Below are 27529 nucleotides of genomic sequence, written 5' to 3'. Positions count from 1 at the left end.
ATGTCACTTTTGAGGGGATGGAGAGGAAAAAATCTCAATATATCATAAAAAATTATCGATCATCAATACATCCCATAACCAGAATCAGCTCTCTACTATAGATGCAGTAGTGATGCAGAGAATTGGCAAACTCTATTCCTTTCATCTCCACCAACTTGATAACATAGATCTCATTATGTATTGTAAAATATAACAATATTAATTAAAAAGTTTATAATTTCAATTTTGTGAATCCATCACCAATCATTAGTGAATAATTATTTCAATTTTGAGAATTTATCACTAATCATTGAAGAATATATTTTTACAATGGATAGAATATATAATCAATTATATAAAATTTTTAATAATGAATATTCCTTATTGAGATTATAAATTTAATTTATCATATTTCTACACTTAAAAACCGTTTGACAATGTTAACGATCGTTGAGTGACAGACAAGTATGGCAACGCCAGTATTAAAAATGCTATCATTATAAAGTAGGTCTTACTATAGTGAGGTCCACGTTAAAATGGCAGTGGAGAAAGATAGGAGAACAACGTTGCCGATCCTCTGTTCTGTCAAAGCCTTCTATTGATGGTAGCTGATACAGGTTTATTGGTGTAATATGAACTTTAAATTCTCGTTAAAAATAATCAATTATATTTTATCAAGCAAGAAATGATATTTTTCAATAATTTTATGATAAAAATTCAAGATGAAGTATTTTGTTAATTAATTATTAGTTCTACATTGTTGAAAATCGATCTGGCGACATACCAAAGCGAAAAAGATATAGCGCTATCTGGTTTTCCGAATAATAGACAAGGATATCAATACCATTACTAATCAAACCCTGCCATTATAACGTGGACCTTACTGTAGTTGGCTCTGTATGTAAGCTCGTTACTTACATATTTTCGTTACTATTTCACAACGTTCAATATTTACGGCGTAGAATTGATCGTTTCACACTTGGTGTGTTCAGACACACTGCGCTGGGTATAATACTTTAGTTTTTCACAAGTGACATTTGTGAATAAAATTATATTTATATTATAATTTAGAAAAATTATAAATATCAGAATAACATTTACAATTATTCTTGGATTTGAATACTCTTCATATCTATTGCCAACATTTCATTTATGGTACTGAAGCGGAAGTTCACGTTTGTCTTTCCTCCAGAAACTTGACCATTCCTTCTTTCTTTCAAAGGGAGTCTGCCTTCGTTGGCAGTCATTTGTCGTGTATTGAGAAAATAATCGCAGATCATCCAAAATGGTAAGCTATTAAACTCAAATAAATCTATATATTTTATTAGTTTATAGTATTTTCTTCAATATTATCCATAATTTATTTCAATTGAATCATTTTTTGATTGAAAATATCAGGTTCTTCTCAGGTGTTGCACAACAGTCTGAAACGGTCATGTCTTCAAGCAAAAATAATTAATTTTGAAATATCAATCTTATTTCCTATATGATTCCATAAATAAATTTTCATCTATTAAACTGATGATAATTTGATTTTTGACATAATACGGCCTAAATCTAATGTTTTGAAAGTGATTAATTGCTATTCCACTTTACGCCCATGTTCATCGGCTCTCAATAATTACATGTGTATTAGATACCCTTGTTACGTTGTTTGATTATGGTTACTACTTGAATGAGCTATTGGCATTAATTTAATGATAATTAAACTTCAAAATTCAAATCTAAACTCTATAACCTTTCCACTAGATATAATTAGTTCTTGCAATTTTCACTTTTATTAGGTTACAACGTCATACGGTTATGCCGTTATGCTTAAGCTTGGATTCAATTTCCCATATTGATTTTCATTTTCTTTTTACTGATCCATCAAGTCTTCTCTGAGGACTGCTGTTTTAAAAAACAGCAGTATTCTCTTATTATTTTTTATTTATTCTCACATTTTTATATGTCTTCAATGTGTTCAATATATTGACATCATGTTTTGACATAGCGTCTTATGAGTACCTAACTTACTCTGAAATGTAACTTTGAAGTATGTCAAAGTGCAATGCCATTATATCATGTTTAGGTAAGCTAAATATTGAAGAAGTTTTCACCGTATTCTATACCATAGGCCTACTTATTGCCTCAAATGTCATTGGATCATTATTATTATCAAGAACTCTAATGAAAGGTTTATGTCATCTATCACGTCCCGTTTGCTTTGCCAATGCTTGCTAGATTTTGTAATTTTCTGTCAACTTAGTTTTATTTCTTAAACTATCACTACTAAAACAACTTGTTTAATTGTAAAAAATTATAAATAGGCTAGTAGGCCTAGCCTAATATTAGTAAGTTAATAAAAATTCCTTCATAAAATTCAAGAATAATTTTAAAAGCATCAAACTCAGTAGGTGGATTGGATGCTAGCAAACTTTATTTATCTGTTTGCAAATATTCTGTAACACTTGACTGAAAACCATTCAACGTTTTGAGCTTACAAAAAACCGATGTTATCCATTTTTTATCAGCATGTGAGTTACTTTTAGGATCTAGCCTATATGGCTAACCCATGAATAAATATTTTTTGCTTGAAAACATTATTGTTTAATTTTCAAAAACCTCTGAAAGTAGTTAACTAAAAACATCTAGTGTTTAATTTACTGTATTTATTTTGTAATACAGGTAACTTATAAAAAACATTTGAAGTGTTGATAAAAGTATTGCAGCCCCATCTAGTTTTTACATTTTTTTAGTGGGAGAGCCTCTGAAAATGTTTAATTTTGGAGTACATACATTATATTATAACTTATTTTATCATCAATCCCAGTTGATGTGAATTTCTAAAGCTATCCCACTTTGAAAAAAGCGATATTTGATTGTAACACAGTTTTTATCCATTATTTATTCTATTAAAAAAAAAGATTGGGAGAGAAAACCACTAGGCCACTATCGACGGGTCATTTGTGTTTTGATCATCTGTGTACTCAGGTAGCGTCATACATTGTTGAGTCATCACAGCGAAAGACTCCAAAACAAAATTTCTTTTTTTTAGTTTTCATTTAATCTATTTGAGGTTAAATTATCTCTGTATAGTTATAATATTTCTGATTTTTCAGTTGTTTATTCAATGTTAGAAGCTGCTGTCAAACATCTTTTACATGCTTATCATGCATGTCCTTTCGTTAGTGGCAAGCCCAAGGATACCTTGTCTTGTAATAATGTTATCTCCCAAATGTATTAAACATCAAAGTCCAAAATAGGGTTTCACCACCAACCACAGTAGACTAATGTATGTTGTGTGTTTGCAGGTGAACTTTACCGTAGACGAGATCCGTGTGATGATGGACAAGAAGCGGAACATCCGTAACATGTCCGTCATCGCCCACGTGGATCACGGCAAGTCGACGCTGACCGACTCCCTCGTCTCCAAGGCGGGAATCATTGCCAGCGCCAAGGCCGGCGAGACCCGGTTCACTGACACCAGGAAGGACGAGCAGGAACGTTGTATCACCATCAAATCAACGTGCGTCAAACTCCCAATACTCATTTTGTCTTGAGATAAAAATTGTCTCCAGTCTCCCTTATTAAAGATTTCTCTTATGGCTGTGCAAAGGCTAAATTTAAACTTTCTACTGGTAGTTTTTTTCGATTTTTATACTATCAAGCTATCAAAATTAAAAAGTTTTCTCAGGAAAACATTTTTTTCGATCATTACTTTTTGAGATATGAGCGCCTAAAGTTAAAATTTTTGTGCCAGAACATTTCAAGTTTGGTGAAAGATAAAACCATGAGATTTTAAGGATGGTGTTGATCATGGTAGGTATTGTTGATCTAATAAAACAAAAATTTTCTGAAAATATCAATTTTTGAGAAAGTTATTCAATTTACCAAAAATTACCGAAAAATAACTCAACTAAAAGTTATTCTTGGTCATTTTTAGTAAATTGGATAACTTTCTCAGAAAATGTTTGTTTTATTAGATCAACAATACCATGAAGAATCTATCCTTAAAATCTCATGGTCTTATCTTTCACCGAACTTGAATTGTTCTGGCACAAAAATTTAAACTTAAGGCGCTCATATCTCAGAAAGTAATGATCGAGAAAAAATGTTTTCCTGGAAAAATTTTTAATTTTGATAGCTTGATAGTATACAAATTTAAAACCAAGAAAGTTTATTTTTAGCCTTTGCACAGCCTTAAAATTTGTAGGCCAATTGTCTCCTTAGTAATGATTGTTATTATACTACCATCAAATCAACGTATGTCAAACGCTATTTCAATACTTATTTTCTCTTAATATTTGTAGATTAATTGTCTCCTTGAGGTGGGTTTTGGTTTGTGCGTAAACTGCCTTGTTGCTTACACTGGAAATGGCAACATTTGAGCTATACATTGTTGAGATAAAATTCGAGTTTGGTTTATGAATAAGCCGGTGACAGTAATTTCAAATAATTATACATACGTCATTGCCCAACTCGGTATAGGGTATAGCCTACTTAATGCCTGTCGAAGACGACAGGCATTGTTGTCGGATGACATTCATTTTCTGCAAACTTCAAATGCGCTCAAAATATATTTTTGTCATTTCTGTTGATTTTTTAAGATTATCAAAATATTTAGAATAATATCAACTCATTGCCATTCAAAAGTAAAATCCCAACCTCCCTCTTCAAAATATAACCTTTTAGGTTTATTTGGACAAATGGAAATCATCTAGCCGATCTGAGATCCTTCCCCTGTCGTTGTTTACTACGGCATTTACGCACAACAAAACCCACCTTTAGTAATGAATATGTATTAGTATATTACCATCAAATGAACGTGGGTGAATCGCTATTTCAATAGCAATCATCCTCTTTATACCTGTCTTAAGTGTGATCTACAACAGAGTATTGATTTAGTAATTTCGTCATCCAAATATATTAGTCGCTAATTTTCTCATTCCGGTTGCACGAAAGCCTGTTAGAATTTAATCATGATTGAATACTACGAGAACCAATCAGGGAAGCCTTCTCAAATTGGTTCTCGTAGCATTTAATCATTATTAAAATTTTAACAGGCTTTTGTGCAACCGAAAGTATTGTCATAATCATGATTGAATACTACGAGAACCAATCAGGGAAGCCTTCTCAAATTGGTTCTCTTAGCATTTAATCATTAAACATTTTAACAGTCTTTTGTGCAACCGGCCCTAGTATTGTCATAATCATCTCCTGCACAAAGCGTCATTTGGGAGCTGATATTGCAACTTGTTGCTTTGTTTAGCAATGACGGAATGACAGTGCTTATGGAGTAGATAATCATCATTCAGTTGACCTCAGTGCTGTTTCTGAGCCTCTATCTTTATGCTCGTTGGGAACAGTCGAGCGAAATTGAAACAATTTTTTCGTATTTTATTACAAGAGTCCTAACTAATGGATAGAATATTTTCACTGAACAGAACACGGACTGTGAACCTGATATGTAGTAAATAAACTTCTTATTCCTGTATGGACTTTTATAATTCAAAGCCCGTCAAAATATTCAGTTGTCTTGATTTTCACTCAATCTATTGTCTTGATTTTCACTTATTCTAATCTCCAATCATTTATTTCTTTATTTATTCATTTTTTACAATGAAGCACAGATTGGGAGAGAAAAACTAAGAATACCTTGTACTATTTCTCTCCCAAATTTAGGTAACATTAAAAGTCCAAATGAGGTTATGTCTTCTAGATTTCCACAAAATTTTCTGTCCAAAAATATTTATGCAAACCATTCTTTTGAATTTGAATGTTCCAAATACCAAAATAATAATAATTTATAACACTCAATTATTTTTAAAATAGAGAATACTCACTTGTTAGAGAAATTTTTAAACACGTACCGAGAAACAAACTTACTCCTAAAAGTACAGCTGACTTAGGAAAAAAGTTCTGCCTCAAAGTTCCCATTTTTGCTAATTTCATCTCTTAGTTATGTTACGTTTATCTCTAGTCACTTGGTAAAAATATATTCTAGTGACGGTTTCATTAAAGTTCAGCTTGCAAACTTATCCTCTGATGTCGTGTGTCAATTTTCTAAAATATATGTTTATCAATGATTTATTTATTCGATTTTGCAGGGCCATCTCTATGTTCTTTGAGCTTGAGGACAAGGATCTGGTGTTCATCACGAACCCGGACCAGCGTGACAAGGGAGAGAAGGGTTTCCTCATCAACTTGATCGATTCGCCCGGACACGTCGACTTCTCCAGCGAGGTCACGGCCGCCCTGCGTGTCACCGATGGAGCTCTCGTCGTTGTCGACTGTGTCTCTGGTCAGTCTACACTACACGTTTGATATTGCTTATTTGATATTCATTAAATCAAAACTATCCATTGGATTTCTTAGTTAATTCTACATAAGAATTGATCACTCATTAACTAACCTCAGTTATAATACGAACAATTTATTTATTTATTTATTTATTCTTACAAAAATCAATGTTGGTCGACAAGGGATGTAGAGGGATGTAAACATGTAGGGGACACATTATAAGAAATTTTTATTGTAACTAACCGTTATATGTAATTGTAAACTATCTAATATTTTCTGTAATTGATGTAGTAGTTTTAGTTTTTTCTGAGGGGGAAAAAATATACAGGGTGTTTCTAAAATAGACCGAGGGAATTCCTGATGTGTTTCCTTGCATCAAAATAAAGAAAAACGCTCATGTAAACATTGGTCCCAGAATGCTTTGTTACCGAGTTAATGGTTGTGAACGATTTCATATTTTTATTCAAATTTTCAATTTTATAATTCTGTGGGTCATCTCGAATGAGACTGTTTCTCATTTTCTAGTAATATGTTGTTATTAGTAAGTAAACTGTCTCACAAAATCAACATATGAAATGAGAAACAATCTTGGTCCAGATAGAAAAGAAACAAGGAAATGATTGATGAAAAATGATTTGTTAATCTTTGAATTCATTATTGTTCTGGTACTAGCTGTCTATCTCAAAATTTATCTGTCTACACCAAATGAACATTAGTTACGAGTATTTTCTGTCTTTTGTTTTTATTATAATAGAATAGAATGACTTTTATTTGATGATGTGGTGAGGTTGGGGTGGTAATGGCCTCTATCACTCAATCACGTATTATTCATTTATTAAAATATATATTTTTACAATTTTATTGTGTTGTTTGCTAATGAATTTAAATTTGTACATGCTCTAATCTCATTAGGCTCTGCAAAATCCTCACCTTTTCTAAGTCTGTATTCTCTTTCAATCGAAGAATATGACATTGTGAGTGTTGTTTTGTGTAGGTGTGTGCGTGCAAACTGAGACAGTGCTGCGACAGGCGATTGCTGAGAGAATAAAGCCTGTGCTTTTCATGAACAAGATGGACCGCGCTCTGCTGGAGCTGCAGCTGGAGTCTGAGGACCTCTACCAGACCTTCCAGAGAATCGTCGAAAACGTCAACGTCATCATTGCTACCTACAGCGATGACTCGGGCCCCATGGGCGAAGTTCGGGTAAGAGTCATAGATTGTCACATCGTCTGGTGCAAACCATCAATTTTAGACTATTTTCTTGAGATATTCATGAATTTCAAGAATATGGTAGTAAACCTATCATGGTTGAGTGGTAGAGATGACTTGAAAGTCCTAACTCCGCCTGATGAAGAATTTTCAAATTTTCATTTCTACTTCTCAAATAACACAATAACTTCTTGAAAGTGTTGAAAACTAAATTGAAATTTTTCATAAAATTCAGCAATTGTTACATCGTCTGGTGCAAACCATTAATTTCAGACAATGTCATTATTTGAGTACCAGAGCTACAACATACTGTAAAAAGATGTTGACCTATATTGTAGATATCTCTGAGACCAATTATATGGAATTAACATGTCAGCATTGTTTGTTCAAGCTAAATGATCATAAAGTTTCGATTTCTTGTTTTTGTGGAAAAATCAATTTTGAATTTGCTCTTTGGGTTGCTGCGCAATGAACGAATCATTGCCATTTCATTATCGAATATATTTTATGGTACTGTATATGATTATTTATAGATAAAATGAAAATTTAAATATGGTACGTATATGATTCCCTGTCGGTTGAACGACCGATCTGCCTTCACGAAACTGTTTATATCGCGTTGGCGAGTTATTCCTGGCGTATTTCATTCTGTATTATTCGAAGTACTGGAATGTATATTATTATATGAATAAGTATGAATGGAAAGATTTTATTCTTTTCCAGAATTTTCCAGAAATGATATATTCCTTACAATATTGATATTATCTTTGTATCTCTGTTGATCGTCACGAATTTTTTATTCGTTTTGAAAGTACGGGTGAGCTGTCTTGTCGGCTCGGGAACGCGCAATTGGAAATGTCCGGAACTCAAATGTACATGGCATTTGCGATACGCTTTCCCGTAGCTACTACTGTCCCTGTGTGGGAAGTGCTTCAGTTGAATTTTATGTCACACATGCTTGTACAAATTGTGATTGTTTTGCTAGGTTGACCCCAGCAAGGGAAGTGTTGGTTTCGGATCCGGTCTCCACGGATGGGCCTTCACCCTCAAGCAGTTTGCTGAGATGTATGCCGAGAAATTCAAGATTGACGTTGTCAAGCTCATGAACAGGTAAGTTATGATCAATCAAATAATCAGAATTGGTATTTATTTCTCGTTTATTATGACTGCACCACGGTATTTTTATTTATTTCGTGAAATTGGGATAAAAAGAAGTTTTAAAAGACTAGTTTTCCATTTAATATTTGTAAACGTCTGAGTTTTAAAAGTTTTCCATTTAATATTTGTAAACGTCTGAGTTTTAAAAGTTTTCCATTTAATATTTGTAAACGTCTGAGTTTTAAAAGTTTTCCATTTAATATTTGTAAACGTCTGAGTTTTAAAAGTTTTCCATTTAATATTTGTAAACGTCTTCAATTTTGTGGAAAAATCAATTTTGAATTTGCTCTTAGGGTTGCTGCGCAATGAACGAATCATTGCCATTTCATTATCGAATATATTTTATGGTACTGTATATGATTATTTATAGATAAAATGAAAATTTAAATATGGTACGTATATGATTCCCTGCCGGTTGAACGACCGATCTGCCTTCACGAAACTGTTTATATTGCGTTGGCGAGTTATTCCTGGCGTATTTCATTCTGTATTATTCGAAGTACTGGAATGTATATTATTATATGAATAATTATGAATGCAAAGATTTTTTTCCAGAATTTTCAAATTATATATTTCTTACAATATTGATACGGTATTATCTTTGTATCTCTGTTGATCGTCACGAATTTTTGATTCCTTTGAAAGTATTAACGGGTGAGCTGTCTTGTCGGCTCGGGAACGCGCAATTGGAAATGTCCGGAACTCAAATGTACATGGCATTTGCGATACGCTTTCCCATAGCTACTACTTTCCCTGTGTGGGCCGTGCTTCAGTTAAATTTTATGTCACACATGCTTGTACAAATTGTGATTGTTTTGCTAGGTTGACCCCAGCAAGGGAAGTGTTGGTTTCGGATCCGGTCTCCACGGATGGGCCTTCACCCTCAAGCAGTTTGCTGAGATGTATGCCGAGAAATTCAAGATTGATGTTGTCAAGCTCATGAACAGGTGAGTTATGATCAATCGAATAATCAGAATTGGTATTGTTTCTCGTTTATCGAATAATCAGAATTGGTATTGTTTCTCGCTTATCGAATAATCAGAATTGATCAAAAAATCAGAATTGGTATTGTTTCTCGTTTATTATGACTGCACCACCGTATTTTTATTTATTTCGTGAAATTGAGATAAAAAGAAGTTTTAAAAGACTGTAGTCGGTTTCTTTGTCCTTGAAGTTGATAAACAAGTAGATAATAAGTATTCGGTTGTGTGGGATAGCCCTGGCAATATTATTATTCTTGAAATTTAGAATTGATTGAGTTAAAGTTTTTCATTTAATATTTGTAAACGTCTTTAATTTTGTTAAAAGACAATAATAGTAACTATGACTTACGAATCAGTGTTAATGATGATTGTTCTTCACAGACCTGTTCTGAATTTTATTGATAGATTAATAGAACGGCCATCTGAATCACTGATTAATTTATGTAATTTCCTATTAATTCATTCTCCAGTATTTCTGTTTAAGTTTTCTACCTCAAATCCTCTACATTATTTTCATTTTTGCAATAGTTTGTCATACTTGACTTTTTGACTTTGATATGAAATCGGTTTTAATGATGAATGTTCTTTCACAGACCTGTTCTGAATTACTTTGATAGAACCTTAGAACGGCCATCTGAATAACTGGTATATCAAAATAATAAATGCTTAGTGAGCTCCTCTCTTATATTTTTTCCACATCAAATAATTGGGAAATCGGTGTTAATGATGATTGTTCTTCACAGACCTGTTCTGAATGTCTTTGATAGAGTCATAGAACGGCCATCTGAATCACTGGTTCATTAATGTTATCTTTATATCTTTCCAAAATGAGCCAGGTTCCCTTACAAAATATTATATAATATAGATATTTTATGAGCTGCAGAGTTGTATTAATGATGATTATTCTTCACAGACCTGTTCTGATTCTATTGATGTTACATAGAATATCTATCTGAAATGCTAATTCATTAATAATTTGCAATATTGTATCAAATTGGCCGAATTATTGTCACTCAATGATGGAATTTGATGTCTTATTTAAACCATAAAACTTATATTATCTCTATGATAAATGAATTAATTCCCTCCTTAAATTACATAACATATAAGTAGAAATTGAAGAAAATTTTTGGAAACTTTACTGATCATGTTTCCAGTAATGTGATCAGTGATAAACACGTCCAACCCAACTTACAAACCAGTGTTAATGATGATTGTTCTTCACAGACCTGTTCTGAATTTTATTGATAGATTAATAGAACGGCCGTCTGAATCACTGATTAATCGTACACTTCTGAAACTTGGATGCTGATTATTTCAAATTATTCAGCCGAAACTAACGTTTCTACTTGAAATGACATTGGATTTATTAATGCTTGTTCTAACAAATTCGTCCTGATTTCAAAACTATAGTAACTAATATCAGCCATCTGAATCACTTAACATTTTGAAAAAATGATATTTTATTATTTTCCCACTATTATTTGTTTCATCTATTGCAATCTTAGTTGTCCTTTGTTGGTTGCAACTTCTTCAACATACTTGATCCCATACAAGTTACAGCAACTAAATTAGTCAGCACGAATATACTTTTAATCAGTTTTCAAATTTCCATTCTTTCTCTCAAGGTCATTTTGATTACATATTTACAATCTTTTTTATCAAATTGTCTTGAGGTCAAGAGTGTTGATCTTTTTATATCAGAATAAGAAGTTATTTTTATTTTGAATTATTCAATGTACTGTATCTCTATTATGAAAATTTGGCAGATTTCTCGACTTATTTCTCTACAATAACTAGCTAAGTTGAAATTTTTGGAACTTTTATCATTCCTGAACACGAGAATTTGAGAATTCAGATCAATTAAAAGTTGATGATTTTGACTATGAAATCTTCCCATCTCAACGTTTGTGATGTTTATAAAGGTTGCATTCCATTTCTGACCAGTTTCTATCTATAGTTTACTTATAGGCTTATTTGAAAACAGAAAATATACCAAATATAGGATGAGTACTTTTTTATTACTGCGTTTGAACACATATTATCTTTTCATCTTGTCAACCGACTCCAGAACTGATCAAACTTCTAAAGAAATGCCAATAATGATTGAAATAGTAGTCTAGAGATCTTATATAATGAGTCATGATTCATACATATTTCATACCTAGTAACTGCTAGAATAATTGATGATTTTTTTCTCTATCCCTTTTTCAGATTGTGGGGAGAGAACTTCTTCAACCCCAAAACAAAGAAATGGGCCAAGCAGAAGGAAGAAGACAACAAGCGTTCTTTCAACATGTACGTTTTGGACCCCATCTACAAGGTACGAGTTTTATTATGTTTTTTAAAATTGATTATAAATCACAATGCTTCGACGGATTGGAATTCCTCTCTCCGATATTGTAATAATTTTTATACATTCACAGTTGACGCGTCAAATGAAAAAATCTTGTAGTACGAAACAAATCTAAATCAGTGTTAATGATGATTGTTCTTCACAGACCTGTTCTGAATTTTATTGATAGATTAATAGAACGGCCATCTGAATCACTGAATTTTATTCTATTTTATCATATTACGGTACAAATTTTCATCTTGTGTAAAGCCTCATGAAGAATCTTATAATAATGACGAATTTTCAATAGTTATTTTCACCAAATATTATTTCTTTTGGATTTATAATTACCAAAAGTATTTTTATCTTGTTGACTTGAAATTTATGTGAACCATCACTACGATGTTGGCGTACGTACATCACTACGTATTTGCTAAAATACGACTCAAGTAGGCCTATACTATATGTACGTTTTGTGTACAGTAAATTGTTCTAGTTCCAATCGTAAATTGTTCCATCACGTGACTAGTGCAAAAAATTTTCCATGGATCGCCATTTCAAAATCGTTGGTTCAAGCTTTTGGCGCGCACTTATAAAGTTGATTTAGACCAAAATGTGCAGTTTACTAGCTGCGTGAATGAAGAAAGGTTGTTTTACAAACTTACCGTCTAGAAAAGTTTGCATTTCTTTCATTCCATTACTCTCAAATTTTCTATAGCGAAAAACTCATTTAACGAATCATTAAACTCATTTAACAAAAACATCATTTTGTTGGTTATGTATTCTACGGCTATGCCTTAGACCAGTTATAAAATAGTCACGCTGGGAAGTCTAGCCTCTGAAGCCAACATCTACTGCCATTATCACCATATCGAGACGTCAGCATCGGATAGAAAACTTTTCTGCAGAGTTTGTTTACATTGTTTTCTATCCGATGCTGACGTCACGATATGGTGATATGGCAGTAGATGTTGGCTTCAGAGGCTAGACTTCCCAGCGTGTCTATTCTATAACTGGTCTAAGGGCTATGCTATGCTAAACAAGCAAGCTATCAGTGCATGCGCAGAGAAGCAAGCAGACTACAATTCAATTAACCAATGAGAGCTCAAATTCTTTGAAATGACACAATTTACCAGGCTTCGACTGTGGGGCAGGAACTTGGAACTGGTTTCTGGTACAGAATCTGTCAAAATTTTTGTGTACTCAAAATTGTGTGCGAATTAAGTTATCATTTAAGTTACGTAGTAAGTAACATAACCTTTAGACTGTGTATTCCAAATTAAGGTTTGAAGCAGTTTTGGGCAAATGCCTGTTGTTTTTACCAGAATTGTATTTGCATGTAAATAAATGAATAAATGAAATTCTTCCCATGGGTCGCGGAACTTTTTACCTGGTAAATTGTGAATCGGACAATTTACCATATTCTATGTACCCAGAACGGGCCCTATGTAGCTTACTCTAATATTGAATTGATGTTTTGAACAGGTGTTCGACTGCATCATGAACTACAAGAAGGACGAGGCCGCCGTCCTCTTGCAGAAGCTGGGAATTGAGTTGAAACCCGAGGACAAGGAGAAGGACGGCAAACAGCTGTTGAAGGTGGTGATGAGAACATGGCTGCCGGCGGGCGAAGCGCTGCTGCAGATGATAGCCATCCACCTGCCGTCACCCGTGGTCGCGCAGAAGTACAGAATGGAAATGTTGTACGAGGGCCCCCATGACGACGAGGCCGCCATTGGAGTGAAGAACTGTGACCCCAACGCACCACTCATGATGTACATCTCTAAGATGGTGCCCACCTCAGACAAAGGTCGCTTCTACGCGTTCGGCCGTGTCTTCTCCGGCAAGGTAGCCACCGGAATGAAGGCCCGCATCATGGGCCCCAACTTTGTGCCCGGCAAGAAGGAGGATCTGTACGAGAAGGCCATCCAGCGCACCATTCTGATGATGGGTCGTTATGTGGAAGCCATTGAGGATGTGCCCTCTGGAAACATCTGTGGTCTGGTCGGTGTTGACCAGTTCCTCGTCAAGACGGGAACCATCACCACCTTCAAGGACGCCCACAACATGCGTGTCATGAAGTTCAGTGTGTCGCCTGTCGTCAGAGTTGCTGTCGAGCCCAAGAACCCCGCCGATCTGCCCAAGCTTGTCGAAGGTTCGTCAAACTTTCCTTCCGAAATATTTTTGATAATGAAATATATACCCAACTTGCATCACGAGTTGAGGTCGCAGCTAACTGAATCATAGATTACCGGTACATTGACAATAGATCTTATTTAACGTCTGTGAGATATTACTTAACATGAAGAGGAGAAACCCATTTCTCCTTCCACAGTTTGTAGCATAGACATAGACGGACATCCTGCGCACACGGATGCGCCGTGTCATTTCGCTTCACGTTCTTGTGATGAACACATCTCCGTAACACACACAAACCAATATACCTGCTGACTTTGGAACATTGCCAGGCAATATCTGGAGGGGAGTGTTGGCGCGACGCGTTACAAAGCTCTCTCTCTCTCTCTCACACATACACAAAAGAAGGAGAATTTTGCTAGGTAGTGGGAGTGATTAGTGGAGGATAGAGCATCGGACCTCTCCGTCTTCGAGAAAGAGCCGTGTAATTTCTCACGAACTTTAGTTGGGAATTCTCATTTTTCTATGCCGTGACGTCAAGGTTCATGAACACAAGGGTCGCGCATTTCACTTTTCATTAGATCATTTGAAGCTTATTATGTATCTATTCGTACAGAAACAGTAAGATATAGATGTAATACGCATATGATTAGCTGATGAAAAGTAAAAATTGTGGCGCATAAGTCTGTATCTACCATGGTATGTCTTCTGTTCCTGTAGTTGAATCGTTGAACTGTACCAGATAATTTTTCTTCACACTGATTTATTAATTGAAAGCGAAGTTGAGAGTTGAACCCACTTCTGCCCACTCTATCGTATTCGTTCATATTTCAATACTTATTGTAATGGACCGATCACAATTTTGAAAGATCTGCTTTCCTGCTGTATGTTCATTTGCTTAGCTATGATGAAAATATACATTTCTGATGTGCCTAGGGAGTTGGTTCTGCTGGCAGTAAATTAATCGTTACAGCTTTATGTTGACACGTTATTAAAAATTACACGATAAATAATTACATATTTTATGTAAAGATTTGTTAAATGTTTAAAAATAATGTTGATTGTTGGTTGAATCACTCTCTTGAAAAATCTTTCATGTTCATTTATAATCATGTTGATTGTTGAATCTTTTTCTTAAAAATGTATACTGTTCTGTGCTTCATTTTTTACAATTATTTCTGTTGATTTACAGGTCTGAAGCGTTTGGCCAAATCAGATCCTATGGTGCAATGTATCATTGAGGAATCTGGAGAACATATTATTGCTGGAGCTGGAGAACTGCATTTGGAAATCTGTTTGAAGGACTTGGAAGAAGATCACGCGTGCATTCCCATCAAGAAGTCGGACCCAGTTGTGTCTTACCGTGAAACAGTCAGTGAAGAGTCCGACCAGATGTGTCTGTCCAAGTCGCCCAACAAGCACAATCGTCTCTTTATGAAGGCCGCTCCTCTGCCTGATGGTCTTGCAGAGGACATTGATAACGTGAGTGTCTTTTCACACAAAATATGACTTTGAACATATTCTGTGTTATGCTTGATACCGTAGTGGAAAAATTTAATTGTAAAAGTTCTAGAACCATTAGAAAATTGTACACGTCATGAATTATGAGGGAGAGTTCCAGTTCCTCAAGATCTCTCAGTTCATCGGGAGTGCTTCAGAACTGCAAGTTTCAATTTGTCTATTTTTTGAACATGACTTGAAAGGCTCTGTTCAATCAGGTTTTGAAGGCAAAAAGGGAGGTTATGTTTTGGCTTTAAATTGCAGGATTTTAATATTGAAAAACACAGTTTTATTTATGTCACATCCACATTTATTGAATCACAGATCTGTGTACAAATCTAATAAATGTAGATGTGATAAAAATGAAACTGGGTTTTCAATTACGGAAAATTCCTCAATGTCAATTGCTATTGTTTAAGATTTTATGCCAAAAGTTGAAAATTCTAATAAAGATACATCTTGCGTGTCATTAGAAGTTCATGAAAACCACATTTATATACACAAATATAAAAAAGAAAATTGATAGCCTAAGATGTAGACATTTTATAAAAATTTAACATAAAAACATTTATAATACTCATGGGGAAAATCATTAAAATGAAGAAAATAAGAATGAAACCGTATGGAAAATTTTTTCATAGAACTAATTGTTCTCCATGATTGATTCTATTGGACAGGAGCCAGTTTTTTGTTTTCGATTTGAATGAATTGATTGGAGCTGTTTCTTTAATAGCTATTGGCAGTTTATTGAAAATTTTTGGTCCTAAATATGTGGCTGACCTCTGAGCGGCTGATGTTGTCATCCTGGGAATTGCCAAGTCTATATTCCTTCTCCGTGTTCCTTGCGGGTGATTCGAATTGACGAAGAATTGTGGGTTCTTTCTGGTCAATGTTAGAAGTCTGTGAATGTAAATCTGTCTTATGCTGAGGATGCTGTATGCATCGATTGCATGCATGGAACTCTCAATTATTATTCGAGCTTTTTTGCGTTCGTTTTTCCAATGAACTAAAATTCACTGAACATGAATTTTTAATTACAATTTGTTTTGGTATTTTGTAGGGAGACGTGAATGCAAGAGACGACTTCAAGAGCAGAGCCAGATATCTGGGAGAGAAATACGACATGGACGTGACTGAAGCCAGGAAAATCTGGTCGTTTGGACCTGATGGAACTGGACCTAATCTGCTCATCGATTGCACAAAGGGAGTTCAGTACTTGAACGAAATCAAGGATTCCGTTGTTGCTGGATTCCAGTGGGCCTCAAAGGAGGTCAGAAACAAGTTTTTAATTCATTGATGGAGTAATCCGTGGTCTAGTGGATGTAGTGCTTGCTTAGCCGCTAAGAGATCCCGGGGTTCAAACCCGCTCATCTCAAAAAGTTTTCGACCGGGCCACTCCTTTGTTATCGGATGGGCACATTACTTTGTCGGTCACGGCTGAAGTATGACAATCGTAAGGCCCATTGATGGCTTGAATGATAAATATTCAGGCTAGGTGGGACCATCTCGCAATGGACTTCTCACCAACAAGAGCCATACGAATTTACTACCTTATAAATTACAGTCAATATACTACCTCATTTTTATTATAGCTAGTCAATCAAGTATTATAGTCAAGTGTTGAGTTTATATCAAAATTATTAATTCTATTCTAATATCTCTTATATTATCCTACATATTAAAATTTTACTAATAAATACATTAGAGATTAGATTTGATTTTTTTATAATTTCGCATATTAGAATAAATTGATTTGATTTGAATCGATCCATAAGTGTATTCAACACAATAAAAAAACAATACAATCGAAATACAAATTTCTAATGAATATACGAAAAATAACAGGCATTATGGTGGGTTGTGCTGAATAGAATGAAAGGAGGGAAATACCTAGCCAATTATGATTTCCTATGTAATAGGCTGGTAGAGGGTATGAAAGTAAGGAATGAAGGGTAAAGAGGAGTGTAAAAGGGTATAATGGGAGAGGAAGATATAAAAAAATAGAATAGGATTTTTATTTCATTAAACAATAGCCTACCGAAATAATCCATACAGTTGGAATAAATTAATTTAACTCACAGTCAACACTTATGCATGTCGATAAAATTGAATTTAAATTGAAGGTAGGTGTGAGCTCAATTAACTCACCTGTACCATAGAGAAACAATAGCGTAAGTAGATATCCCATGGTATAGGGCGTTTATGTCGCAACTTTTACTGTTATCTCAAGCCGATTATTGTCGATTTTTACTGTGTTGACCAGGTAACAGTGTATGAACGGCAAAATATGAGAGACTACCAGCGTCATAAAGCTTCACAGTAAAGAACTACATGGACTATCAGCTTGATATACCACGCACTATACCATGGGATATATCTACTTATGCTATTTTTTTCTCTATGCCTTTACTTATATTTTGTCTTATCCTCTCAGTTATTGTAGTTTGTACAAAACGAGTTAAGAATTGACTGTGTTTGATTCTGTATGAATTGTGTGATTGTAGTTTGTAATTATGTGTGTTGTTGTAGGGAGTGTTGTCAGAAGAGAACATGCGCGCGGTGCGTTTCAACATCTACGACGTGACGCTGCACGCTGACGCCATCCATCGCGGCGGTGGTCAGATCATCCCGACGACGCGTCGCTGCCTGTACGCGTCCTACCTGACGGCGGCGCCTCGCCTCATGGAGCCCGTCTACCTGTGCGAGATCCAGTGCCCCGAGGTGGCCGTCGGAGGCATCTACGGTGTGCTCAACCGTCGCCGTGGTCACGTGTTTGAGGAGATGCAGGTGGCCGGAACACCTATGTTTGTCGTCAAGGCTTACCTGCCCGTCAACGAGTCGTTTGGATTCACCGCTGACCTGCGCAGTAACACCGGCGGTCAGGCGTTCCCACAGTGTGTGTTTGATCACTGGCAGCAGCTGCCTGGAGATCCACTCGACAACGGAACTAGGCCATACAATGTAGTCCAGGTAACTTGACGCTTCACTTACACTAAATTTGTGTTTTTTCACCAAGTTCTTTGAAACATTTCAGAATTTGCTTCACATCTGCATTGTTTTCATTCATTTTTTAAAACCATTTAAAGGTGCGTACAGATATACTCGCCGCGAACATGAGCAATTCACTTTTAATCAGCTGACTATATTTGTATTTTTACAGAAACGGTAAGATACAGATATAAAAGTGAATTGCTCATCTTCGCGGCGCGTAAATCTGTACGCACCTTTAGGCTGTGCAAAGGCTAAAAATGAACTTTCACATTATCTGATTGAAAAATTAAACAAAAATGCAAGAGAGAGAGAGAAGCACGTAAAGAATAAAAGAACTTGGAAAGTTTTATTCTTGGAATAAAATAACTTGGAAAGTTTTATTCTTGGAATAAAATAACTTGGAAAGTTTTATTCTTGGAATAAAATAACTTGGAAAGTTTTATTCTTGGAATAAAATAACTTGGAAAGTTTTATTCTTGGAATAAAATAACTTGGAAAAAGTTAAGTTTTATCATAGAAATTTCTTTCACTGTACTGAAAAATTCACCAGTATGGACATGCCCCTTTTCTGCAATTAGCGGTTCAAATAGACTTATTCTTTAATACGAAAGGATAACTTTATTCATATAGAATTGCAAATAATTTTCATGTTCATTAATTGGCATCACTGAAATACTTCTCATGCGGTACTTCTCATATTTTTCGTGGTCCAAACATCGTGGTCCACGGCATCTAACAAAAAAGTCTTTCTATTCTAAGCGTCTGTTCTTTTATTTTACCAACGTTTTACTTATTCGATTTACTCATCTATTGAACTTTCTAGCGTAGAGAAGCTGACAGATGATCGAAACTAAAGATCTTTCAAAATGTTTACATCTGAATAAAACTATCCTTGGAAGTGAATAAATAATATTTGAATCATGATTTCATGATTCAACTCCTGTACAATGAGTCATTCTTGAATTGGCTTGACGTTATTCGTAACTCTTTGTTGATAATGACAGAATGGCAGTACATAGGGAGTAGATAAAACGAAGTACATTGATAGCTACCCCAGGGCCTCTATCTTTATGCTCGCTTGGGAATAGCGAAAGATGAGCTTCAACATTATCTATTATTCATGTTATAATTATTATTTATTATTCTGTAGTTACCCTTTTCTGAAAGACTGAAAAAACTGAAGACAAGTGTCAATACTAGTACTCTCATCTCCTGTACAAAGAGTAATTCTTGAGTCGATCGAGTGCTAATTTTAGCATTCTTTTGACAATGATAGAATTGCAGTACTTATGGAGTAAATGAAAAAGCAGTTTATCGAAAGCTATCTCAGGACCTCTATCCTTATGTCCTCTTGGGAATAGTGAAAGATGAACTACAACATTTTTAAAACAACTTGTTTTATTACTTTATAATGTTCAAACACTTTGGTTTCATAAAAGCAATAATTTATATGAAGCTGAAATATAATTCATATATCGAATTTTAACCACCCAGGTATAATGTAATTAAAACTAATTTCAATAGTGAGAATTTGTTTACAACAACACAAGATATATTACTAATAATTATTTGATTATTAATTATCAATCTTTAATCAAAATAGAGTTCTATGTTGAGTAGTAAGACTTTTCTGGGTATAATACATTTTTCTATTTGTATTCAATTATACAGTACACTGCTAAACTTTTTCACAATATCCCATATAATTCAATGCTCTACTTGATCTTGTAGAGTATTTTGCACACTATGGGAAAATTAATATGTTCTTTGTTTTGGTTGCTATTTTTCTGATAGTAGCCTGAATAGGGGAACACACATTCTTTCAATTGGTGTTATTGTCTCAAATGTTGGTTATAATAGAAGAATATTTCTATTTTTTCGTTCTATTTTAATCATCTAGCCCATAAAATTCAATGCTTTACTTGATCGTGTAGAGTATTTTGCACACTGTGGGAAAACTAATGTGTTTTCTGTTCTAGTGGCTGGTTTAAAAATCTAGTTATTTGAATAAGAGAACATACAGTTTTTAATCTTTGGATTGCTAATCATTTAATACAATTTCATAGTCTGTGATTTCGGTTTTCTATCTAATTCTGACATTATGCTTTATCATAAACTAGCCTTCAAATAATTAATTACTTCTAGAGAAGTTTTTGCTTTCATTTTCAGATAATATTCCTATCAATGTACTTGATTATTAATGATTCTGTCTTGGAACTAATTTTGTTTCTCTCTTTTTTCAGGACACAAGGAAAAGGAAGGGATTGAAAGAAGGCTTGCCTGATATAACACAGTATCTTGACAAATTGTAAGCCTAATAAAGAACTAAACAGGGAAACAAATTTTTTATGATTCAAATTTCCCATCAAACAACATCAATATTTTCATCTCGTATCTGGGAGCAGCATTGTATATTCTTTTCATATTTTTTGACAACTTATTTATATATTCTCAGTAATTTGTTTTTCAACTCAATGGAGTGAAAATATTGTGATGCTATTATATTTGTCTGTTTTTTTAAAGATTCAGTTTGTAATATTGAAGAGAAAATAGAGCAATATTGAATCAGAATTACTGGTTGGTTTCTTTTTTTACATTAGTTTTATTCCATCAAGGTTGTGTTATGATTTTTTTCTTTGAATGCTATTTGCATTTTAGAAAATGAAGTTATTCTTATTGATTAACTTCAAATTGCTTTAAATTTAATATTATTACAATGTGATGTTGGAATATTTTTAGTGTTGACAACGCTGATTACTTTCATTTTCAAACAAAAATTTTTTGTTCTTCGTAGATTTTTTATGCAATCACATGCACTTTTTAGTTTTGTTACTTGCGTTAATTTCTTGTTATGATAATACTTATAGATATGAAATGAAATATTATTGAATTATACATAGTATATTCTGATAAACAACTTGATTCATTGCAATTTGAGAATCTCCTATTGAATTGATCTTCAAACAGTAGTTGTAAGTAGGGAATTTAAAACAAGGATTGATATTTATGTACTACTTTGTTACCACACACTACTTGGAAGTTTTATTAATTTCATACTGGGTTGCACCACGAATAAGGAAATAATACAACTTGTTCCTTACCTCCTTGGTTGCTCCAACCACGATATACATATCAGCAATACTGAATCAGTTTTCAGATGATTAAACCTTCTTTAGTCTGTTCATCAAGAGGAGAGACAAAACATTAAGTTTGCGCTTGTGTAAGTATGAAAGTAATAATTATTCATTATAGGTACTCATAAGAATAAGATACACATAAAATAGACTGATATGAGTCATTAATCTATGCTTAGACAAGTGCAAACTTTATTTATGTTTTGCCTTTCCTTCCGAAGGACAGACCATAGATACAATGCTGGTCCCGGATTGATATAATTATTGATCTCACTTTATGCAATCCAGTATTGGCAAATCATGTATTCAAAACGATGAATGGCGTTGTTGAATTTCAAGAACGAAAACGACTTGATGGTACAACTGTTTTGATTATAGAATTCATTTTCCACCCAGTTCTTGTTTGATACGAATTCCGCATTCCGATACTAGTTAGTATAGAAATCTTGGATTCAGATCCAAGCTGGCTAACTTGAATTGGTCATAAGAAAGACCATAAGTTGTGCAATGCAAATAATTATTAGTAGCTTATATTTGACTTGGCACTAATATTGTTGAAATCTGACATGAGCGAATTCATTATCTTCCTCATGAATACTGGTTGAGATCAACACTATAATATTATTGATTGTTAGTATTTATGAAGGAGATCATTTCTTAATATTATTTAATCGTATATAATTACTATCAATGATTGTATGTATGGCCTGAATAAAACAGGCCTTGTGTGATCTTGAATAATATGATACAGTAGAACCTTGATATAGTACATCTCAAGGGACCGCTAGAAAAATGTAATATCTGTACTACATCGGGGTTTGCAATAGGTACATTTTAATAATGTGCTATATTCAAGGGACTGCAGAAAAAGTACTATAACAGAATGTACTATATATATCGAGGCTCCACTGTATTTTGTATTTGAGCGGACAAACGGCAGAGTTACCTGATGCTCTGCTGCTAGTAACAATATAATTATTTCATAAATTCAATAAGTTGATTGTTGTTTATTATACATAACTGATATTAACTTAATACTGAATAATTGATTCACGTATAAAATTCAGTATGGCAAGTGGCTTCTTTTATGTTAGCCATCCGGTAGAACTTCCAGGTCTTCGTAGCTTGGAGTATTTTTTTATACCTATCCCAAAGCCAAACCCTGTAATTGTTGAATCACAAAACCTCATTTTTTTCTGGCCCCTTCAATTGAAGAAGGGGAAAGGAGTGACGGCTGCAGAGTATGGAGGGAGAGTAACTTAGGACGAGACCATATTAGGCGTATTCAGACGAGTCGGCAGGGCAGGAAGCTCTCCGATTGGCTGATTGGGTTGGCCTTCAGGAATCAGCCAATCGGAGAGCTTCTTGCTAGCCGACTCTTCTGAAAACCAATAAAAGCACTAGCTGATATTAGATGAGCTGAAATCAACAAATTTTCACTTTCCTTGCCCTTTCATTACCATAGGTAAGGAAAGTATTGCTTTCCGAAAAAAATTAAGGTGCCCCAATTTCCCAAATTTCTATACGTTTCAAGGTCCCCTGAGCAAAAAAGTGGTTTTTGGGTATTGGTCTGTATGTGTGTGTGTAGGTGCGTCTGTGTACACGATATCTCATCTGCCAATTAACGGAATGACTTGAAATTTGAAACTTAAGATGGCGGCGAAAATGTTGTCAAAAACAGGGTTTTCCGCGATTTTCTCGAAAACTGCTCAAACGATTTTGATCAAATTTATACCTAAAATAGTCATTGATAAGCTCTATCAACTGCCACAAGTCCCATATCTGTAAAAATTTCAGGAGCTCCGCCCCATCTATGCAAAGTTTGATTTTAGATTCCCAATTATCAGGCTTCAGATACAATTTTAACAAAACATTCCAAGTGGAAAAGATTGAGTATGAAAATCTCTACAATTATTGTTCAGTAACATTTTCACATAAAATTTAAAATAAGCTTGAAATTCGAGAAAAATGTTATTTCAATTGCAAACTGTTGGCAACTGTTGATTCTATTGAATCATTCACTATGAAGAGATAGCAGACTTCGTGTGTCTCCAGCGTTATTGTCCTGTCACCAGCTGGCTTGGATCTTTGAATAGTAGACTTGAGATGCGCGTGAACACTAGCGTCAGGTGATAAATTTTCATAAGGAAAGTTGTGTGAGTGCGCCACACCAGATTTTTAATGGCGGTGTGCAGTAACTATATTACCCATTACCTTTTGGGTAATATAGTTAGGTAGGTTACTGTATATTTGTGTAGGAGCCCTAACTGTGCTGACGTCACCAGAAAGCACTATGGCTTTGTTTACGGAGATTTAGTGGCTGTAAGGTGTAAGTAAAAACTAGAAAAACATGATAATACATCATTTAATAATATACGATATCAATTATTATGAAAGTTCATAGTTCATGCGATAAATAGTATGTATCCTTGTCTATCATTCGACAAAGCAGATAGCGCTATCCTTTTCCAGCTCCGCAACGTTGCATGACCGTTTTTAACGATGTACAAATATTTACAATATGTTTTATCTCAATAATCATGGAAATGTATTATTTAATCCTTGAAAAACATATTTTCTTGACGAATATAATACAATTCATTATTTTAAACAAGAATGAACAGTTGATTTAGAGATAGGCCTACCGGTATCAGCTGTATTCTATAAGTCAGGGACATCTGCTATTATAGCAGAGAATCGGCAAATCTGTTTTCCTATCTTTCTCCACAGCCATTATAACGTGGACTTCATTATAGTCCTGTGCTGATGGCTGCTATGAGTGCTATGGAGGCTGTAATGTGTTTGTGTCACTTCCAAAAATAGTGAGGAAAATGCACCTACCTCCTTGTCACCTCTTCCAATTATCCGCTTGCGGGATATTTCCATTCGCCGGAGGGAAATTTCGACGCTTCGGAGGGAATTCTAGTTCGGCTGTTGCTTTCCTTTTTCACAGCCGGCCAATCGCATTCTAGTTCGAGTGGGTGATTCAGTTTTCAGTTCAGCGTTCAGCAGTCTCCAGTTTAATTGCGCCGCTGTCGTTGGGTGATATTCCAAGTGGTTGATCGTTCCAATAATTGTCGGTGTTTTCCTTCAGTGAAGATAATGATTGTGAGAGAGTGCTAGAAATCTATAGAGTTTGGAATTGCGGTGGTAAACAGTGAAGATTGTAATAGGCCTGCATCAAACAACATCATACATGGAAAATTGAAATTTACGTTCCTAAATTTTCTAGCTCTAAAAGACAATTCCAAATTATATTCTAATATATTCCTCGAATGCGTAAATATCTTTCTGATAGGCCTACGTTCAGTTATTCATTAATTTATCACTATAATAGTCGTGTGAAACAGCTCATGGACTTTCCAGATGATTTGGAATTTCAAATTATTTGTATGATTCTGCGACCTTCTCTTTCAATATCAATACATCAATCAGTATTTCATATTAAGATAACTTTCAATACATCAACCCGTAGACTCCAATTTCAAAAATAATAGATATGGATTATATCACTTGTCTCATCAGAGTTCCCTAGCTTATCATACCGTTTGTTTTCATGATAGAATTGATCAGTTGCATTATCACTTCTGTTGACTGACGAAGAATGATTGATTGATCAAATTGTGCTATTTATTATTTTGGTTAGGGTGAGTTTCCAATGAGATATTCTTTTTCTTTTAATTTGAAATTTCCTGAATTCATACAAAGAAACTGATTTCTAATTGTACCTACTTAGAACTATTATTATCATCTGGTTGACAATAACTATTTTGAGGTTGATAGTCAAGAAGATACAAGATAGAAACAGTAATAATATTTATTAATGAATTCATGCGAAGAAACTGATTTATATACATTTTACGTAAGAGTGTTATTATCTGAGTTTCCAATGAGATATTCTTTTTCTTTTAATTTGAACCTTCCTGAATTCATACAAGGAAACTGATTCATAATTGTACCTACTTAGGAATATTATAATCGTCTGGTTGGCAATAACTATTGGAAGTTGATAGTCTAGAAGATACAAGACAGGAACAGTTATAACAGTTATTATTTAATTGATAAGCAGTTATGTCAACAAGTGTATACAGAAGAATGCCGGTGCCATCAACTGCATCTTCAACATTGACAGCCACTTGGCCGGGAAAAGTTGGCAAGCTACCCAAAAAAGTTGAGCCGAAATCCAAACGACCAGAAACTGCAACTCTTGAAAAACCCCTCGTACTAGACCCCAAACTGCTACGTAAGCTAGACATGACAACCTTGTGCCGAGACAAGCTCCTAACAATCGAGAATCTTATAATTAGTCCAAGATCGAACAGCGGGAAGAAAGAGAGATGTTCAACTGGGGAGCCGAAAACGAAACGGATTTCGAGAGGTCTTAATACTACTTATCGGATTCGTAGTAATGGGAGGAAGAGGTTAGCTGATGTTTTTGGAGCTGCACCTGTTGTAAATAATAACGTAGGTTCCCAGCTGACTAATACAAACGCAATGGAGACTGAGCCACAGGGTCAGGTGAAACGCGTGTCCAAAGTGCCAACGAAAAGATCACCGCTGCACCCCAAAGAGAAGCGGAAAGTGGAAACGCTGAAAAGTGTGAAAGAAGCGATGATGATTGAGTCGGTAACCGAGTCAGTGCCTCCACCCTGCTGCACATGCGGCCGCCCTGAACAGCCGGAACGTCTCCACAGTCACCCGGTTCGAGTGCAGGTGAAGAAGACAAAACTACCCCGCTCTTCGGAGGCCGAGAACGTTCCCAGCCCACAAATCCAACCGAAAAGCTCTGTACGCAAGCCAAACGCCATCAAATTCCGTAGCAATCGAGTAAATCTACCGGAACCCATACTAGAAGTGGTGAAACAATCACCAGTTGCACGTAAAAGAATGAATCCACCAGAACCCATAGCAGAAGTGGTGAAACAGTCGTCACCAGTAGCTCGTAAAAACACGTTTCGGGTTGACGCCTCGAAAAAACCTGAAGTTTTACACAAACTCCCCCCAGAATCACCCCGACGATCGCCGAAAACCTCGCAGATTCCGATCAGCCGACGTCAGTTGAGCTCGAAGCCTTCGGTTCCTCCCCGGACACCTCCGCCGTTCGTGCCTACACTGAACCCCGTGCAGCATTCTCCGCCCAGCACCGGTTGCTCCCGGGAACGTCCGGACACTTCGTCAGCGACCTCCTCGCCAACCTCGTCTCCGAGGAAGCCACGCACCGTGGTCTGCTACCTGTGCATGAGGGAGTTTGGAACCGCCTCTCTACCACTGCACGAACCCCACTGTCTACAGGTGAATCGATCGCATGCATAATACATACTTTCTTTTGTGACATTTTGCTATTCTTGTAACAGCACACTTTTGTAGGTTAAATGTCTGTGAAGAAAAATCAATCGCTGACCGATTTTCTGGATAACAACCTCTCATTACAATCTAACATCCCTTTATCATATTTGATTAGTGATCAATTTGATTTGAATGACTTATCATTTCTTTAAAGGTCAATAGGCTGGAATTAATACAATTTGAAAGAAGGATGAATAAAATTTTTTGCAAATGTTCCCGGGCTGACAAATAATTTCGAATTTCCATCTGGCTATTTACCCTGTTGTCAATATTTGCAGTAGCAGAAGTCTTCGGGGTGATTCACAGCATTTAATTGGGATTTTCGTTTAATAATAATAATTCATTAGCATTTGAATAATTGCAATATCTCAGTAATTTCCATCTGATGAATAAAACTCTGTAGGAGAGAATCAATTACTGGCTGATTTTTCTGTATAACAACCTCTTTTTACAATTATTGAAGTTTAACATAAATG

The 27529-nt window shown here is 35.0% G+C and overlaps 2 protein-coding genes across 3 annotated transcripts in view; both read left to right on the top strand.

Moving 5' to 3' along the window:
• Window positions 1-912: 912 nt before the first annotated feature.
• On the top strand, window positions 913-21144 carry LOC111047524 (eukaryotic translation elongation factor 2). Of its 2 annotated transcripts, none has more exons than XM_039422087.1 (11): window positions 913-1267; window positions 3273-3487; window positions 6069-6262; window positions 7256-7464; window positions 9451-9575; window positions 11826-11934; window positions 13432-14101; window positions 15275-15564; window positions 16643-16852; window positions 18112-18552; window positions 20817-21144. In XM_039422087.1, exons 1-11 carry the CDS (start codon window positions 1265-1267, stop codon window positions 20883-20885), a joined length of 2535 nt encoding a protein of 844 aa, XP_039278021.1. In that variant the 5' UTR covers window positions 913-1264; the 3' UTR covers window positions 20886-21144. The 2 variants fall into 2 exon arrangements, with proteins under 2 accessions (XP_039278021.1, XP_039278020.1); XM_039422086.1 differs by lacking the exon at window positions 9451-9575 and adding an exon at window positions 8456-8580.
• Window positions 21145-24656: 3512 nt separating this feature from the next.
• LOC111053857 (zinc finger protein 474-like) overlaps window positions 24657-27529 on the top strand; it is a 41049-nt gene continuing 38176 nt past the window's right edge. The window contains exon 1 of the mRNA XM_039422085.1: window positions 24657-26999. Coding sequence (XP_039278019.1) covers window positions 25779-26999 — 1221 coding nt within the window. The 5' untranslated portion in view covers window positions 24657-25778. The remainder of the gene's footprint in view (window positions 27000-27529) is intronic.

Source organism: Nilaparvata lugens, chromosome 2 (assembly GCF_014356525.2).
Source record: "Nilaparvata lugens isolate BPH chromosome 2, ASM1435652v1, whole genome shotgun sequence".
NCBI lineage: Eukaryota > Metazoa > Arthropoda > Insecta > Hemiptera > Delphacidae > Nilaparvata > Nilaparvata lugens.
Note: the sequence above shows the minus strand (reverse complement) of the source record. Positions and strands in the feature narration are given on the sequence as shown.

Excerpts from the sequence above, each read along its gene's own strand:
- LOC111047524 (XM_039422087.1), top strand. Across the intron at positions 9,576-11,825 it reads GTTGTCAAGCTCATGAACAG|ATTGTGGGGAGAGAACTTCT; the intron begins GTGAGTTATGAT and ends TCCCTTTTTCAG. Across the intron at positions 11,935-13,431 it reads TTTTGGACCCCATCTACAAG|GTGTTCGACTGCATCATGAA; the intron begins GTACGAGTTTTA and ends TGTTTTGAACAG.